The sequence below is a fragment of the Silurus aristotelis genome (genome assembly GCF_946808225.1).
Source record: "Silurus aristotelis genome assembly, chromosome: 12".
NCBI classification, from domain to species: Eukaryota; Metazoa; Chordata; class Actinopteri; order Siluriformes; family Siluridae; genus Silurus; species Silurus aristotelis.
In genome coordinates, this window is record NC_139585.1 from 6,352,828 (window position 1) to 6,372,592 (window position 19,765).

The 19,765-nt window shown below is 38.1% G+C and overlaps 1 protein-coding gene across 4 annotated transcripts in view; it reads right to left on the minus strand.

The window, feature by feature from the left end:
* Positions 1-948: 948 nt before the first annotated feature.
* Positions 949-19,765, minus strand: part of lzts2b (leucine zipper, putative tumor suppressor 2b) — a 29,016-nt gene continuing 10,199 nt past the window's right edge. Inside the window, exons 2-6 of one of the 4 annotated variants that reach the window (XR_014536044.1) lie at positions 9,481-9,942; positions 8,575-9,126; positions 8,095-8,364; positions 4,793-6,425; positions 949-4,494 (exon numbers count right to left, since the gene is read on the minus strand). Coding sequence is in view for 3 of the 4 variants with exons in the window: in XM_083556519.1 (XP_083412645.1) it covers positions 5,700-6,425; positions 8,095-8,364; positions 8,575-9,126; positions 9,481-9,915 (1,983 nt within the window). In the remaining variant the exon portion in view is untranslated. Of the gene's footprint in view, positions 6,426-8,094; positions 8,365-8,574; positions 9,127-9,480; positions 9,943-14,204; positions 14,646-19,765 lie in introns of those variants that run through there. The other 3 variants (XM_083556519.1, XM_083556518.1, XM_083556517.1) reach the window with 3 other exon arrangements.

Genomic DNA, 19,765 nt, shown 5'->3' on the forward strand with positions numbered 1-19,765 from the left:
AGCTACACAAATGTATATTGAAATTAAATGTAGAGAATATAAGTGGCTTAACCCAATTTGGAAAATTAGGTATAAATAAATAAATAAATAAATAAATAAATAAATAAATAACATACATCTATCTAAAGGAATCATAAATAAAGGAAACCACGGCAAATTATTTTTTTATATAATACAGTTTAATATAATGCAACATTTTCTTTTCTTTTTTCCATATTTCTGGCCCTAAATAGTAAATGTTTTGGGCACCTCTGCATTAGTTTCAGGCAATATATTTGCTGTATGCAGTCATAGTGCCTGAATTTCAAATGTCTTTCAACTTTACATCTATATTTATAAAAGTAATATTAGTAAGGAAATGCACTATTTCCTGGTATTGACCCTTCTAGTACATTATTGTAAAAATGTACAACAGATTTAAAGTTAATTTAATATATATTTTCCCTTCTTTAATTATAATCTAGGGTTAGGGGTTAGGGTTGGGTTGTAATTTTCTGTTTATATTATTTAAATTTCTAATCAGGGCCCCAAAACCATTTGATACCATAACAAAATATCTTTACCTGACATTAAATTAGAAATCCAGTTCTAGCTTGCTAAGAATTTCATGTTAGAAAGAAGAAAGTATAAAGATGTTAGCAAGAGCATCTTTGGCTGAAGAGCTAGTCAGCAATAAAATTTACTTGCAGTGACCCAGGGTGTATATATATTAGGATTAATTCAGGAATGATCCTTGGAGCAACATGCAGCAGAGCCAAAAATGCTTTTTTAACCAAAGAGGTAACACGATTGCAGAAATGCAATATCAGAAATTACCTGCAATAATCAATAGCTATTATTAAACAAAATGTTAAATAATAATTTGTTTATTTTTTATTTTTTGTTTGAAGCCTGATCCATTCAAAGTGATCAAAATAATTAGTAGTAAATTGACACTGAAATACAACATTTATTTGCCAGATATTTTATTTCATTTATTTTGATTAAAAACAGTCAGAAATGTACAGCATTAAAATACAGTATTATAGCTTTATACAAATACTGTAATAGTTTTTAAAAAAGTTGTGTATATAGCACACACACTCTGACACTTTCACCACGTTAACGGCAAAATAACCACGTCAAGTACGTGACAATGCTTTGGTCTACTCACAGTGACTATATTATACAACAATATATTACCAAATATCTAAAGTGTGCCCATATACAGGTATATTACAAGTATTGAATTAATGATGTTTTTATTTTTTTACCTTAATGTTAAATACCTTATATATGATGGTGAGTCAATTTTACCATTACAAGAAAAATAAGAGTTTATATATACACACACATACACACATATATACAAAGTTTTGGCAGAACACATTTGTGTATCACAGTATATAAAATGGCCTCTTTGGGGAAATTAGTGAGAAAATACACATTTAACTTGATTTTCTATCTCAGTATTTTTAGGTGCCAAATATACATAAGATAAAGGTTCAAAGTCGAAGTCCACTCGCAATAACTTTTTATCATAGATTTTGACATATTTAACACGAACAATCTATGAATGTCAGAATTAGTAGATATACAAGTATTAATTGTGATTAGAGTTAATTATGTCTATTCCATATCTGATTAAAATAAATCTACAGAAATGACTATTAATTATTGGTGTAACCCAGCATTCAGCTTCATGCCACAATTATGTTCGGTACTGTTTAATCGTCCTTGTTCCCTGGTGGTCTAGTGGTTAGGATGCTTCGCTCTCACTGCTGCAGCCCGGGTTCGATCCCTGGTCAGGGAACCAACCTCAGCCACTCTTAGTGCTGGTCTCAAGCCCGGATAAATGGGGAGGGTGGGTTAGGAAGGGCATCTTTCCTAATATATGCCAAATCAAACATTCGGATGATCCGCTGTGGCGACCCCTAATGGGAGAAGCCGAAAGAAAGTTTTACTGTCAAATCGTCCTTCATCATTACCAAACCATATGCTTATTTTTTGGTGTGGTGGCCTGGAGAAAAATCATCTTTGTTTTAAGCTACGGTTGAGCCAAAAGCAATATATACATCATAAATATATTTCAGAAAAATTGCATTATGCTGTTTTTATATGTAAATTAACCTTGCATGTGCTGCCTAACACCTCGCTAGCCAAATTGGATTTCATCACATGATGAATGCCTTGATTTCATCAAGCTGTCAATGATATTTTTTGCACTTATAGTAAATCAGATATAAGTCTAACCTGTACGGCTTATAATTAGGTATGTGCTGTCAAAATGTCTAAGACGCTCCTGTGCCACAGTAAGATAGGAATCTTAAAATATATTTTTTCCCATTTTTCATTTTTAGAACTAACCAGAGTGAAACTATTTCAGGATAGTATTTAGTTTTCATTGCAGATCACTTTACATGAGATAAGAATTTAGTCTTTAAGAGGTGAACTTAACATCGTACACATATAATATATGGACATACATCAAAATTCCCCCATGGAATGGATTTCCCAGGCCACCAAAAATTTAGAAGAGATATGTGTTTCTATTTACTTTATTGTTAATATTATTATTAATTTGCATTACACTACACTAATTAAACATAAATCAACATGAAAACTGATCTAATATTGACATCATTTGCTTATTAATTTTTGATCATACCAAATGTATGCATATTTTGTTAGTGTTAATTATGTCTACCTCTCAATATTTCAAATAACATCCAATAGTAATTCTTTTCGAAGAAAAATAAATAAATAAATAAATAAATAAATAAAATTGAATTCTCCATGTGTTATGTATGAATGCTTTCCTTTATTGGGCCATGTTCCTGAATAAAGTCATTTCATCCAATACTTTGTCCGGTTCTCCTGCCACTCCTGAGCCAGATGCAAATTTTATGCAGAAAACACTCTTTGGCTTTCAGACAGAAAAGCTTTTTAGTTTTAAGGTTTTAGAATGAAGCATTTTGTTTATTCAAGCTATTAGAAATTGACATACTGTATGTGCAGTATATGCATATATCGTTTAAAGGAATTACTTGTTGGTTCATTGTTTTCAAACAGAGTGAGACTTTTGCTCATTTTTTTTTCCTGAAGTGAAACATCATATCCTCCTGGAATATTTCAGTCAAGTTCTACTTGAAGTAATAACATTGACTGCACAATGTCTACGTGGGTAATTTCTGTTAGTGGACTCAGACTTTTGGACCATATTATACCCATATAATTTATATTTTATTTACCAAACTGTTAGACAAAATGTTTCATCTAGAATCCAAAAACAGGAATAGACATATCTTAAAATCACTGATTTATGATTCGGTTGCTTGGAAACACCACTTGTACTCACTCATCCTGGAACTTAGGACAACCAGTTCTATCTATAAATAATAATCTCAAAACCTATTTATTCTCCCAGTATTACCAGTCATTAGTGTGTTTGTTCCATGTACTGTTTTTGTGTTTCTTATATTGCTTATGCTTTCTATGCTATCTATACAATGTTCTGTGTTATTTGTTATGGATTTAATGGCTTTTACAATTTGATAGAACTGTTACATGCAACTGCATTGGCTTTTGTTCTGGTCTGGGCAAATGTCCAAGTCCATAGGATTGACTATTGGTGGCCATATATTCTTATTCTTTATTGTGATGCTTTCTTGAGCTTGGGAAAGGCGCTGTATAAATTAAACATATCAAAACTTACAAAAATATTAGCTAGCATTAAGAAGTTGTGGGAAGTTCATTAGGAAGAATTTTTACTTTGTCACTGTACTTAAGTACTTTCTAAAGTGTCTGTAATTTATCACTTTATTTCCATTTTAGGAAACTTGCTTTACTAATTTTTACTGTGTAGTATCACCAGTACATAAAAAAAAAACATGCCATTCCTCCTTATTTTGCAGTGAATATATAAACTGTATTAAATTCAAAGCTGATGCGAGACCACAGAAGTAACCCCACAGTTCTGGTTAGTGTGTGTAGAGGTACTTTTACTGTGTATATAGAGTTCTTTCTTTGTAATAAGGCATGATGTGGCAACTAAGTTAAATTAAATGAAGCATGTAATCAAGTACGTTTTGGACTTGACTAGAAAGTCAGCAAATCATTAGCCAATGTTTTACACCTAAACACAAAATCTACTATTCAAATCCGAATTGTGTCTCTCCCATAAAATCTAAAATGTGAACTGATTGCATTTGATGGTTTTTGTTTAGAGTAAGACGATCAAGACTACGCAGTTTTAGTTTTAATTCCAACCGACTTGTCTACCAGGACATCAAAAGTTCTAGTCCTAGGTCACTGATTTGTCCACCCCTGCTAAATAGTTTTTCAGTTTGTCCCTGTGAGAAAAAGCTGAAAAGGAGAACCCAACTAAGTATTTCCAAACAGAGCCAGATGAAACATTTTTATGAATAAAAAAAAAAAATCCTCAATTATGTAAAGAATACATGAGTACCTGTTTTTTTTTAAGGTACTGTACATCTTTTGTTTGGGAATGCTAAGCTTTACTTTTTTCTTTAAATTTAGCTGCTTTTTGCTATGTCGTCATGAAAAGAAGATCTCAGCTGATACTGTGGAATAAACACTAGCATCACATCCTCTCTTCACACACCCAAAGTGCACTTAAGTGACTCTTGCATTAACTCTAAAACATTCGAAGCAGTTGTACATTGCTGAAGTGATGTCTCCTGAGACACCATTCGATAATTACGTATTAAATTGGCATAAATTTGAGTTTCACAGCCTACAAACTCTATACGAGGATGACCACATTAAGCATGAAAACAGGCGTGGCGAGTACAACTAGTCTCATGACAGCATGTGAATGCAGATAGAAGGTAGAAATATGAGGTGGAAAACCTTGAACTTTACCCTTAGTGCCCAAGATTTCGAGATAATTTAGCGTACACTATTATAGTCACATTATATGTGACATATTTATGACCTAAAAATATAAAATACAAACCTTTAATGACCTCTTCAGGGTCCTTTATATGTGAATGGATGTTCAGTATGATAGTGTAGCACTGGAAAGGCAGATTGCTTTAGGTCAAAATAACCTATTTTAAAGTTTATTATTCTATTTAACACAATAAATATGGTCACAAATATTTAGAATTAGATTGCAGAGATGATTCCCAGGTCATTGTGTTGATTAGATTAAAAGAGTTAAAATGATTTAAATACACATATCTAAAGAGAAGATGATTTTAGTTAATGTCATGGGACCTGGGAAGGCCTGGGAAATCCTTAAATATCGATAATAACTAAGAATAGACAATGGGTGAGCTTGTAGACCATTTGATGAACTTCTTGGTGTTCCTGGGTTTGGTTCCGGCTCCACCGAGACCCTGACTAGAAAAAGGAACTTCAAATTTGAATTGTATAATCAGGAAGTCATTCGTGAATGACTTTAGATATAAAAGCAAAAACAGATTTTGAGAAGCAATGGAGAAGCATTGCCTCTCCCCAACCAATATTCTGATCTCTCATAATGGATATTTCTACATTTGTCTAGTCAAAACCTTGGGGCAACGGTGAGAATTGTCAAAATACAGGTAAAAGAAAAAACTATTACTATTCTACATCCAAATCTTCTTTTGAGTTTATTGAGTCCTGTGCATGTGTGTTTTTAACTAGTAAGGAAATAAAGCTGTATTTGGCTATGAAAATAAAAGGTATGACCAACTCGAATTCGTTCTATTGTGTTATATCTCGGTTGCAGCAACATCGTCAAAGGTGACCTCATTGCCGCTGCTCTCGTCGTCCTGCTCTCGTTTCTCCAACTCGAGGCTAAGCTCACGTAGGGCTGCCTCCAGCTCACGATTGCGGCGGTACATCTGAACATAGTTTTGCTGCAGCTGCTTCTGATAACGAATAACTTTGTCCTTCTCTTCCTCCCAGCAGTGGCGCTCGTTCTCAAATGCCGCCGCCTGATCTTCGACCAACTGCCTCTGGCGAGCCAGCTCACCTTTCATCCTTTCCACCTGATGCCTGGAACCTTCACGCTGACCTTTGACCTCCTCCCCATCACTTGCCAACCTTTGCTCCTCAATACTTGCACCACCCCCAGCTCCTCCCCCTCCTCCTCTGTAGCCTGGTTCCTGCATGAGGGGTGGAGCCTCAGCATACTCGTTCAAAGCCTGTCGGAGTCGCAGTAACTCATCTTCCAGACGGCTCATTTTCTCTCGCAGCAGCTCGTTCTCGCTTTTGCGCCGTTGCAGCTCGTTCTCACACACCTCCAGCTCGAGGGCACGGGTGCGTGTGTGTGTATGTGCCTCCTGTAGTTGGCTCTGGCAGTTCTGAAGCTCAGTCCGCACTTCACGCAACTGTCCTCGTAGTGTCACCACCTCTCCTACTCGCTGAGACAGGTCTGTCTGCAAGTCCTTCAGCTGCTGCTTTAGCAAAGAGATCTCGCCTGTCTTCTGACACACCTGTGGAGAAGAAGGGATGAGTAAGACGTGAAAGAAAAAGCTGTGTAACTTACGAGGTATACCAATAGCAAAGCTTATTATCAGGGTAAAGGTGCCCATACTTTTTTAACAATGGTAGGAATTGGAATAGGGTTTTGTTAGAAATTAAGGGTTGCAAAGGGTCCTAAGTAGACAGGGAACAGCTAAAAATATCTGGGGCACAGGCCCAGTCTGGTATGGTGTCCCTTTTGGATTCCCCTTTCAAAGGAAAAACATTTACAACTTGTAGATATTAAACCACATTTAAATTAGCTTGGACCACACATCAACAGAAATGTATATAACAGGGCAAAATTGTGATTGCTAGAAGACTGGGTATCTCCAAAACTGCAGTTCTTGTGGGCTGTTCCCAGTCTGCAGAGGTCACTATCTATCAAAAGTGGTCCAAGGAAGAAACAGTGGTGAACTGGCAGCAGGGTCATGGGTGGCTGAGGCTCACTGATGCACGTGGGGAGCGAAAGGTGGACGTGTGGTCAGATCTAACAGATGAGCTCATGTAGCTCAAATTGTTGAAGTTAATGCCATTATTGCTCGATGGGGCAGGACTATTTTGTAGCAAAAGGGGGACCGACAGGTTATTAGGCAGGTGGTCATAAAGTTATGCTTGGTCGGTGTATCATCTCTGCAAATATTTGTCTGTCTAGTTATAAGACATCTAGGATAAAGTGATCAATAGGCTTTTCTATCTTTCTCAGACCATCAACGCCAACGCTGATTGACTCACTATAGCCTATGTAGTATCATTGGTGCCAGCTGAACTGCAAATCAAACAATTTGCCACCTTTGAGGGTCTCCTCTCTGGGTAAAAATGGTTCAGAATCCCTTCCGAAATCAAAAACTATTACTATTATAAAGAACACCTCAGTTTCCCATCCCAAACCTCCAAGATTGCTCACAGTCACAGTTTGTTCCTGATCACTGGCTTTGCTGCCCTTGCCTGCTGTTTCTCCGTCCCAGTTTAGATGGCCTCAGGTCCCAGTGAAGCCCAATAAAGATCTGGAATAGTCTATTTTCTCTTTATCTGTGCTGAAAGTCCAGCTGTGACTCTAGGTTCTGTTTCCAGTGTTCTGTTCATTCCTGACCTTGTGGCTCTGGTCTCCAGTTAGTCTGGTTTCCAGTAAAAAAAAAAAAAAACTTAAGCTAGATAATGAAGGGCAACACTTTCACGTTTTTTTTTTTTTCTGGCTTTTCTTTATATGTTAATGATCCTCAGTCTAGTTTTGGTATTAATCCAAATCAAATTGCTACCTCTCTTGTCTAATAGTCTCTCTCTGGACTTTATCTCCAGTTTCTGCTGCTATGTGTGTCAGTCCTTGCTTTACCTAAGATACATTATCCTGGCTTTAGGCTCTTACTTCAATCCAAATATCCGTCCTACCCCAACTGTCAGATGACAGAAATCTCTTAAGTTTCCAGCCCATTACACCACACTGGCCATGCCCTGGTTCACCCTGGTGTCTGTAGCATGTTTTACCTGTGTCTTGTTATCTTATCTTTGTCTATGACCTAGTCCATCATGCTTGCTTCTTGTTTAATGTTTGTAATGTATGTGCACAATATTAGTAATTAAATAGAATCAAGAGGTGCACCTGCTTTTAACTGGCCTGAAATTGTGTCTCACTTATCTCACCTCCCATTTGGTCTCTTCCAGTCTGGGTCCCAGTTGTGTGTGTTCCCGTTCAAAGGAAGCACAGCGTTCCTCAAACCTCTCCCGTTCCTGCAAGACTTGTGTAAAGTCATCATGTAGCTTCTTTTTCTCCTGCTGAAGCTGGAAGACCTGGAACTGAAGGAGTTGCTGTGCCCGCTGGGCCTTCTGTGATGCCTTCTGCATTTTAGTGGCACAGCTCTGTCGCAATTCTTCCATCTCCAGCTCACTGCGCTTCTGCTTCTCTTCGTACACCTGCCCACAGGGATAAATGTTTTTTGTTTCTTATGTTTCTTATGGTACAGAAATGTTGTTAGTGGTTTAAGATGATATGTGCTTTTAGTGGTATCTTGATACCACCACTGCTTTCATCAATGCTCTATCAAGTATATTTCCAATCAGATATTTGAAGCTGAAAAGGCTTGGGTACATTCCTTGAACATGGTTAAAATACTTTTCACTTACCTGACAAATAGCTACCTCATTCTCATCCAGGTTTTCTCGTAAGTGCTGCAACTCCAGCTCTCTCTCTCTTAATTTTTCCTCCAAGTCTCTCACAATGGCCTCATAAGCCTCTATTGGTGGAGGAGAGGGTCCACCTGATCCCAAGTCTGATATACCTGGTTGACTGCGACTTCCAAGAGATCCCGTGCTTTTGCTAGAAGATGAACGTCCACTGTCTGAATTAGAGTGCCCATGGCTAAGCACAGGCTTGCTAGCTTCTGTTTGGTTTGAACTATAAACTGGGCCATTGTATGCATTCAGGTTAGTTAATGAGTTCCGGCCTGAGTCTGTCATGGTAAAGGACTGGCTGAACAAACCATTTCGAGCCCCACTGTAGGAGCTGCGTCGTTCTGTGGTTACCGGGTTGACGTCTTGTTCTGGAGAGAGTACGCTGAGATTGCCCTGGCTCCCTGATAAGCCTCCTAGCTGTGGCGAGAGATACTGCATAGCATTTCTACTCTTTGGCACCACAGGCTTGAACGCTGTTGGTCGGATGATGGCCTGCTGTACATTCTGGAAAGTTAAAACGGTTATAATTATTCGCTCCACTTGGTCAATATTTGATGTAACTGTTTTTATTTGAACATTATGTTGGTTTTCTTACACAGTGGACTATTTATGTTGTCATAGCACCTATCACAATTAAGGAAAATTTGGCTCCAAGTTGCAACAGTTTAGTGTGGGTACTCAGTCCATAGAAGTTCTTGGTAACCAAGAGTCCACATAATTTTGTTATTCATATTCAGTCATTATTTATATTCAGTCAGTATTTTTATTAGACAAAAAGCATTATTTCCAACTATTAAAAACATCGGTTTTTACTTTAAAATTTTCATTTGCATATTGTTTTAGACTATTAGTACTTACCCTCTCTAACTGTCCAGAAACAGGTACCAATTTAGGAGGCCCATCCACGCCCATCTCCCCTCCATTCTGGCTTAAATGCAACCAGTTATCATTCCAGTCAGTGATCAAATCCTCATGTGAATAGGATCGTCCACCAATTCCTTTACCTCGAGCTGCAATGGCCTTCCTCTTGCTTGATGGTGTTTGACTTACATAGATTCCTTCACGAGAGGACTCGGAGTGGAGCCGTCCCAAACCTGCTACTCCTCGTCGAATCTGAGCCGTGACCTCCAAGTTGTTCCGACCGTGGTATGCGGTGTGGCTGGGGATCATACTGCTTACGGAACCCATGCCCCCTAGAGAGGGTGGTGAAACAGGAGACGAACGTTGTCTTCGACTCTCCAGTCCTGGAGGTTGGTGGTCAGTAGTCACTGGAAGGGACTGGACCAATGCCATGCCTGTGGCTTACTGCACCCACTCAATCTATGTACAAAACAAATAAAGACCATTTTGGTCAGATCATTTAGTAGCTTCCGTTTGTGAACTACATATAATGGTTACGGTGTGTTTTTCTATGAAAACGCTTCATCTATCATGTTCAAGGATTCGGTGGGAAGCTTTAAATGTTCTATGTAGTACCCTATTTCAATTTAAAAAAATCTTGCAAATCAACCACCAAGGGATCCCCAAGATACTCAATAAGTAGCTGATTTTATTTTTAACTACCACAGAGGGGAAAACAGAATTTTAGCAGAACATTTTTTCTATTTAAAAGGTCCCAACCTAGAGAAACCCAGAGGTCAAAGACTATTCAGAAGGTCATATGATAGAAGGAACAAATGAAAATGCAATTTATCTATTTATGTACATATTTACTACTACACAGGCAGAAATATAAATCTGGAAGAAAATGCTTTAGTTGTTTAAAATGTACACACACAAAAAGGCTCAAGGCAGCAGGTTCTAAGTTGGACCACTACCACACACTGCGCAGGATCTGCATCTCCTACCCCAGTACAAAAATAACTTGAGCTTTTGTGTAGACTAATTATCAGGCCATAATAGTGATGCTACATTTTTATTCAGCCCAGGTAGCGTTAATCATGTGGGATTGTATATATTAATACAGGTTTAATTTGCTTAGGCATTTTAAAACTTAGTGCTGAAGCTAATTAAAGCTATATGCCCTAATTACTGGGGCAGTACTTTGATATGATGAAACTATGGTGAAATGGCTCAATAGACAGGAGCTTCTCATAGCATTGTATATACACAATGGTGGATTTTTTTCAAGAAAATAAATATTCTAAAATAGTATTTGAACCATGAAATCAGCTCTTGCAGTCAGTCCTGTGGTGCTGAATTAAAAATGGCATGCAACCATTTTTAGTTTCCGCTAGTCTCAGGTCTCTTCAGGCTTTACTTCTGTAAGGAAGATGCAAGCCTAGTTTATTTGAAATAAAGCCCTCAAATACACTTTTATTTCAGAACTATCCTGTTGCAAGGTAAGGGTGTTATGATGTAAGGTATTAAGTTTATCTCACAGGTCATGTCTGTGCTCCAACGATTTCACAGATGGGACAGTAAGCTTTAGAAGATTAGCAGCCTCTTATGTTGAGAGCAACTGTTTACAGATGCAAATGGATAATGTAAAATCAATGCTAGATGCTTTATTCGCGCTCCCGTTACGAATTAATGATGCAACAAGAAACAGATGTCCCATTAATGACTAAGTAGACATTTGTCCATTTGCCTCTTTAAACAAGATGCCTTTTTAAACAAGAGAAGTATACAATGGAAAATCTCATATGGTTCACTCAAGATAGATATAAAAGCTTTAAAATTAAAGCTTAAAATTGACATTTTTTTTAGTCCAAGTCATTGTTTCAAATGTCAAATTCCTATAGTTAGACATGGGAATCAGAACATCGGGTTTATTATTTTCCAGTCCTACTTTTGCTACATTAGTAGTCCTAAAAAAAGGTTGCAACATTTGCTAAATAAGCCCTTTATCACCTTCTGAGGCATGTATTGTGTTATATTGCTAGCTAACAGTGAAGTGAAGCAATGTAAGGCACTTTAATGCTAGTTAGCATGATCACTGCAGTGTATGAAGTGTATCTTCATGCTGTTTTTCATTCATCAGTAGCCATTTATGTCTCTTGCTGTCAATCAAAGCAAACAAGCACACACACACACACACACACACACACACACACACACACACACTCACACAGGATGGGTCAACAGCACAGACGGAGCTGGTGGGTGTTGGTGACTGTGTTCCTGGGAAAGTTCAGCTGACACAAGGACTGTCTCTCCCACAACAACAAGAAAAATGTGCAGACATGGCACCTAATGAGTGTTTTTTCTCTCGCCGTCTGTAAAGGTGGGTCACAGTGTTCATCTGATTACTGGTTATTGGTGCCAGTATCAGTGAAAGCCATTTTTGACACAAAACCTGATTCAGGATTTACTTCAAACTTTGCAAAAGACATGTTTTAGCCAAATCAAACATGTCTTTGTTATTGGTTAGATGATTCTACATAATGAATTTGTTTTTATTTTAGGTCAGACTTGGCCTGCAAGTTTGGACTTGAATTTACAGAAATGCATAATCCCACAAAAAAAGAGCATTGATCCTGGATTTAATAAGTCTGTAAATATGCTTACGTGCATGTGGTCACGTTTTACAACAACACTATGGTATTTTTAATCAGATTATAGCCATTATTATGTCAATCCAAATAAAATCCACAGGACATCTGGATTTGAAGCCAGTAAACAGGTTAGTCAGCAACTTTAGACCATTAATGAGCATTAAGAAAATGGTTTGTCTCTGGCTTTGAATACAATTAGATCCAATCAATTGTACAAAAGATCTGATATTTATAGTTAAACGACATTGCATGTACTAAATAAAATAGATTATTATTTTAAATAAGTAAAGACCTACATACGTGTGCTAACATAGTATGTAACTCTGTGTATATGTGCATTAAGTGGTGCCAACACACACACACACACACACACACACACACACACACACACACACACACACACACACACACACACACACACACACACACACAAACCCTCACACCGAGTAGGTGCTGTGACTGGACTGGCAGGAACGCTCAGTGTAAACAGGATGGTGTAGGAAGGCAAAGCAGCTCCCAGTGACGCACTTCGACACACAGATCTAACACTAAATCTGCCTTTCTGAAGTAATACAGTACTTGCACAGTACTGCTGCTAGCTATAAATATAAACTTGTACACCCATTCACACCCACTTTTATGCTCATACGCAATTCAGTTTACAGGGCTTGTGAAGGAGGGCACTGTTTCACATACAAACACACACACAAATGTACACACCATGCATACTCACAGTCAAGAAATGTTTGAGCAGGAACCTGTCTCATTTTCTGTCTTTCTTTTAATTATGGCTCATTATGTTCTCATGTCATTATATTCATATCATATTTACAATAACCACACTAGGATTCATTTCAATTTTATTTGTATATCCATTTTAATATCGATTGTCCCAAAGCAGTTATAGGTTAGAAATATACATTTTTAATGTATAAGAACAATGACAAGAACAAACTCCCTGAGATAGTAGAAAGAAGAAACCTTAAGAGGATCCAGACTCAAAAAGGAAGCCATTCTCATCTAAGTGGCACCAAATGTCCATTCATTATAATTTTTGAGGTGAACTGTTCAATAAACCTTTCACTTAAATGCAGTAATGTTCTTGCCAGGATTTGCAGTCCTAAGCCATTGTAGTAGACAATCCAAATCGATCTCCATAGTTCTCGAGTTGGTCAGTAACTTCATGGATCTATAGGCTGTACATTTGGAACCTCCTCAGATGAAGACATCACTTTACTCACTCTAATGCTGTTCGAGAAAATGAATCTGAATGCTGTTAGAGAAAATGAATCTGGCTTTTCATCACTTCTGACCATTTACAATCAAGATTGCAAGCTCTGGAGAAGAATTTGGATTTACATTTAACAGACACCCTTATCCAGAGCTCCTTATTCGGATCTCAATTATACAACTGAGCTATGGGGTTAGGGGCCTTGCTCAGGGGCCCAGAAGTGGCATCATAGTGTGGCTAGGATTTACACACAAAAAAAATCTTCAACCTCAAAAATAATTTAATTATTATTGGATTTAAGACTTAAAAGAAAATACAAATGTCTTTGCCACCCTTATAAAGAAATGCATCTATGAACATAAATGCAAATTGATAAGTACTTAATGTCCTTGTGACAGCCATCATAATGTCATGCCTTCTGGAAGATTATATTATGCATAAAATATGTGTGTGTTTTAAATGCTTAATCGTTTCTATGCCAACTAACTGTACCATTTCTGTCTTCTGTCATTATCTTCAAATAGTACACATTATTATAAGGTAACTTTGTGCGTAAGTAAATGTCCCCTGACAAACAGTCACATGACTATGCAGTACAGCAAAAATGTTAATTCTTCTATTAATTTTCACTGCATACATTATATCCAGTGCTATAAAGACCATCATGAAGGCCACATTTTATGTTTTTCACCAATATATCTAATTCAGATTAGCTTAATTTAAAGTGTTTCTCACAAATTCCATATAAAATCACATAAACAGCTCTCTCTCGCTCTCACACACACACACACTCTCTCGCTCTCTCTCCCAAAGTACATACACACAGACACAGCAAAGTTTCCGAGCTAACATACCCCAGGTTTGAGTCTGGCATTGCTGCTTCCTCTGCTAAATGAAAGTTAAAAAAAAATCTCTTTAGGTCTTTTGTATAATTCTCCACAAAGAACATACTTCCATCTTTCACTGCCTGGGCCGTCTTCACACACTTTCCTCTTTCGCTTCCTTCTTCTCGTTGCTCTCTTTCTCTCTCACCGCTCTCTCCATCCTCTCTCCTCCCTCAGGAAATACTATTTCTCCGCCACACGTGTTCTATATAGCGCAGCCCAGCTGTGAATGGAGGCCTCATCCTTCCTTTTTCCCCCATTCACTCTTTCTTTCTCTCTGGTTTTCACTGTGTTTCCTCAGTACAGGTTTTTCCCTCTTTAGCCGGTCTCTTCAGCAGGAGGCAGATGTTTCTGGGATTTGAGCAGCAGTGTGTGTGGGTGTGTGTGTGTGTGTGTGTGTGTGTGCATGTATTTGAAACATGAAACGTGCTGGGCCGAAACTGGCCACAACAAGGAAATGACACACAGGTCTGGAATGTGTCGTGCACCTTTATTCACAGACACACTCCTCTGTAACACTCCTATGTAATTACCTTATTATTCTTAATGCGGTGTGTTTTCAGAAATGTCATAAAGATTCATAAAAGAAAACACGCACATACACACAAACACTCACACCGAAACATCTGACCTAAACTGTTTATACACAGTGTTCATTGCGTTTAGTCATAGGCTCTATGGAGGCAGGGCTTAAATTACATTTGCTCAGCGAATCACAACCTTATCCACAACCCTTACCACAACATATAACATTCCTACCTCCAGTCCATCACCTTTTCTTTTCGCTTCTTATACAGTTCTTATTTATCGGCTAATTATATGTCTGCAGCAAAAGTTAATAAGTAGCTGGGTATATTCACTGGCATCTAGCTTCATAGCTAACCTCGGTTACAGCATTGTGTAATGGTTGTGTTCACATGATGTTGAAATTTCATCCTTTCAGAGATCACAGCAAGAAGCCTCTATTCAGATAGGCTTGTCTCTTTGATCTGAGATGTTTTCTGAGACATCTGACTGAGAAACAAACACCATTGTCTCACAAAAAAAGCTACACTATTATTTATGAGTTGGTGTATGCTAGAATAGGTTTGGGTCTCCTAGTTCAAGTGAAGGGAAAATTTCCTATACATCCTATACTATTGTGTGCCTCCAACTTTGTGGTAACAGTTTGCGGGAGAACCTTGTATAGCTGGAAACTTTTGTCCATAAGTATATGAATAAATCATCATCTTTATGAATAAAGCTGGGAGCACGCTAACTATAAAAATAAGGAATAACACAGAATGTATTAGAAAAAATACATTGTTGCTGTAATGTTCTTTTTTCCAAAAAGCCTGTAAGACAAATATTACATAGTAGATGTTTTCTCCAGAATGATCACTAATACTTTAGGTATACTATTGTTCTGACTGACCAAAATAAATTAGCTTGTAGCTAGTTCACTTGTGTGCTACCCAGGTCTACCTATGTGCCCACAAACCTGAAAAAAAAGGGCTAAAGACTGGTAGCTAACCTAATGAAATACCATGTAGCCAGATTATTAGCTGGTAAGGTGATAAATACAGCCTGAGAGAAGCAAACAGATATACATGAAAATGTTAATGTAGTACGTTGTTTTTGTGATTGACACAAAAGATTACAGTGAATGTAAATTGTGTTTACTGGTGTTCTGTCCAGTAACAATTTTTTTTATCTGGCTTGCACATTTATTAATATTATTTCCTCATTAGAACCATGAAGAGACAGAATGTGTTAGCGGTTTCTCGCTAATGTCTCGCCGAATTTCTAGCACCGCTGTCTCCTCAGTGTTTTCACCCAAGCTACATTGCGACATATAAAGTTCACTGAAATTGCAACAACTCAAATTAGTAAAGGATTTTGCTTTTTATAAACAAATGATGAAAACCAGGGACACTTTCCACCCATACACTTCTGTATACTGTACGTGTGTGCAAGGATATGAATGTGCATGCGGGTCAGTATAAGTGCATAAATGTGTGTGTGTGTGTGTGTGTGTGTGTGTGTGTGTGTGTGTGTGTGTGCGGGCGTACGCACGCTGGGGTAAGTAGGGTAGAGTAAGTAGGCTACAGCGCTATTCCACAGGTTCCTTTCAGGTCCTGCTGTAAATGGGTCACTCTAGCCAGTGTTAATTTGGTCCCGCAGGCGAAACGGGGCTAAAGAGCCGACCTCTGTGGAACAGCCCAGAAAAACCCAGAACAGCAGAGACATGGGAGGGAAGACGCTTTCCCATGATACTGTGAGCTATTATTAAAACCAGGTCCGAGCATGACTATGACAAAGCCTCAGACAGCGAGGCCACACATACACACTGAAACTCACAATAGGCACTTCCCAAACAAAAAAAAGCTGTTCAGGGTTGATGTCATTTCCATTTGTTGTGTAAACAGCATAAACCTATAGATAATCGCTTTTTGAAACTGGCGTAATGTCACGATTCCTATTCCTGTAAGTGTTTCTAATAAATAAGTAAGTCCCGTCTTGGCAGTTTTTACATGAAAGGCAAGGAGGTACTTATTTTTTTCTTTCATGCCCTGCATCTTTTGACCTTCACCAGACTTAGGTTTTACTCATATTGAGTCTGACTGCATTAGAACCTAGAGAGAATAAAAAGTTTAAATGTAAACATTGGGAATGTTGGGATGGTGGAATATATATGTTATCTTATCTATATGTTATGTATATATTTAGTTGTATATCCCAGCAATGTTAAGAAGCTGGGGTCAGAGCACAGGGTCAGCCATCTAACAGCACTCCTGGATCACAGAGAATTAGGGGACGTGTTCAAGGGCCCCAAGAGTGGCAGCTTGAGAATACCGGGGTTTAAAGCCTGACCCTTCAAACAGTAACACAGTGCCATAACTACTGAGCTATCATAATTGTGAGATCATATCCCAGGACCACCAAGCTACCACTCCTGAGCCCCTGAGCAATGTCCTTAACCCTCAAGTGCTCATTTCTGCTCATTTGCCATTTTTAAGTGTATCAAAACATTCAGATTTTTTTATATTTAAATAGGTTTAACTGGAATGGTTTTAAAAAAAAATTGAATTACTTGGATGATGGCCACAGCGGATCATCCACATGTTTGACTTGGCACGTTTTTACATGGTTTATGTTTTTTGCACCTTCAACTTGGAATGACCTACAGAAATCACTAAAGCTACAGTGTCTAATTTCCTTAAATGATTTTAAACATTATGTTAAATCTATAGAACATGAGTCTATCCACACATGCAAATGTTTTAATTAATGGCACTTGAATTCAAATTGAAATGTACTTGAGTTGTCTTTTGCGTTTTTTGTTTGTTTCTGCTATTTTGGCCAGGCCTTTCTTTAAAAAGAGATTCTATATCTCAATGAGACTAACCTGGTATAATAAAGGTTAAATAAAAAAATAAAAAAATTTTACGCTGGATGCCCTTCCTAACGCAACCCTTCCCATTTATCCGGGCTTGGGACAGGCACTAAGAGTGGCTTGGGTTGGTTCCCTGACCGGGGATCGAACCCAGGCCGGAGCGGTGAGAGCGCCACGTCCTAACCACTAGACCACCAGGGGACCTACTGGGCTATATGAATATATATATTTTTAAAGGCACTGCAAAACACTGCCATCTATAGACTTTCAGCACATAATACAGCACCATCACCCTAAGACTTAGCCAATATAGAGATATCTAAAATTCACATAAATCTTATTATCATGGACTACATCAGCTGGTTTATTATAACATATGTCTGGAGGTCACATGCGAACCTAATAAACATATCCCAAAAACTACACACTGTATCCCAGCCTCGCTTATAGATTATATTTATAATGTGGGAGTCTTCTCTGGGAGAGAAGAGCAGAGGGAGTATTGACCCACACTTAAGACCCAGAGGTCTTTAATCCTTCTGGTACTGGTTTTATATGTGGCTGTAGTTCAGCTCAGTTTGATGGGAAATGGGAGCACAGGAAGACCCCCTGCTGTAAACAGAGAGATGATCTACCATTCACAAGCTTGAGCTGAGGACGAAGGGATTGTGTTAAGGATTTATTTCCAATTCAAGCCTTGTGAAACTAAAGGCCAATAAAATAACCACAGGAATGACATAAGAACTATTCTTTCCTGCACCGCAGAGAGCAAAAGACCAAATACCCCAAAAAGGGACTGTTTATTTCTATTTTATAAGTTATCAGGCACATATTTTTGCAAGAGTACAAGAAAAGTGCATTAGCCAGAAACCAAAACTAGTCAGAATTTTTTTTATTATTTTAGAAAGGGGGAACATTCCTCAGAGGAAACTAAACCTTGTTTCTTCTTCATCCACTTCTTTTTATTAATTAATTTATTAATACAAATTCTCGGTTACAATCTGAAAAACACTGCATAACAATGAAATAACAAGAAATGATTGGCTTATCTCAGCTGTTTGTTTTGCCCAAATTCCTCCTGGAGGTCAATCAACCAGCACAGTTTTGTTGTCTAAACATCGCTTTTTCAGTTTAGTACAGTACCGGAGCGTTCACTCTTCACTTTCCAGCTTTATATTTATTTTACATACATAAGTCCTGAATTTAACATTGCACTCTTAGTGTGTATGATTTATTACCCTTGTGTTACCAATGAGTAAGATTTAAGAATGAACAGAGCTAGAAGAAAAAGTTATCCCATTTTATACACAGCAGTTTAGGGTTGTTCAGGTGTCCAGTAATGGCAGCTTGGTGGTTCCGGGATTTGAACTCACAACCTCCCTAATGAAGTCCAACACCTTAACCACTGCCCATGCACATTTCAGAAGGATTCAACTATTTCTATCCACACTGGCCTCTCAGGTGCTTGTTCATCCCTTGTTGTTTCCAGACTGGCTCCTGCAAGGTCTGCCTGTGAGCACCATTTTACTACAACTGATCTAGAATGCAGCTGCACAGGTTTTCTTCAACCTTCAAGTTCTCCCACACCACCCCCATTGCTCCACTGGCTTCCTGTAGTTGCCCATATCAGATTTAAAACACTGCTGCTCGCCTACATAGCCAAAAATGGACCAGCACTTATTTACTTCAACACACTTATCACTATCACACCCCGCACTGCACCACATACACTCTAGCAGTGCTCAACAATCACTCAGAGTCGGATACAGGCATGCATCAAGACTCTTCTTGTCTAGGTGATGGATAGAACTCCTACAGTAGATGTTTGAACACATGAATCATTGGGGTCCACAAAACAATGTAGAAAAAACCGTAAAAATTCCTGAAATATTTACAAGAAATGTGAAAACAGCTTTACTTTCTTGTTCCCTAATAGATTTTTTTGGCCTGACTGTATTTTTAATCTGTAGCCTAGTAAACAGGAATCAGGTAGTAATTAAAGCACTTCTGTACGTTGCTCTTAATAGGTGCCTCTGCCAAATGGCATAAATGTAAATATATATGCAGACTTAAACGATGACCTTATTACAAAGTCAGCCGTTGCTCAAACCACCAGCTTCTAAGGATCTCACAGCCACATTTCTTTGCAAGATTC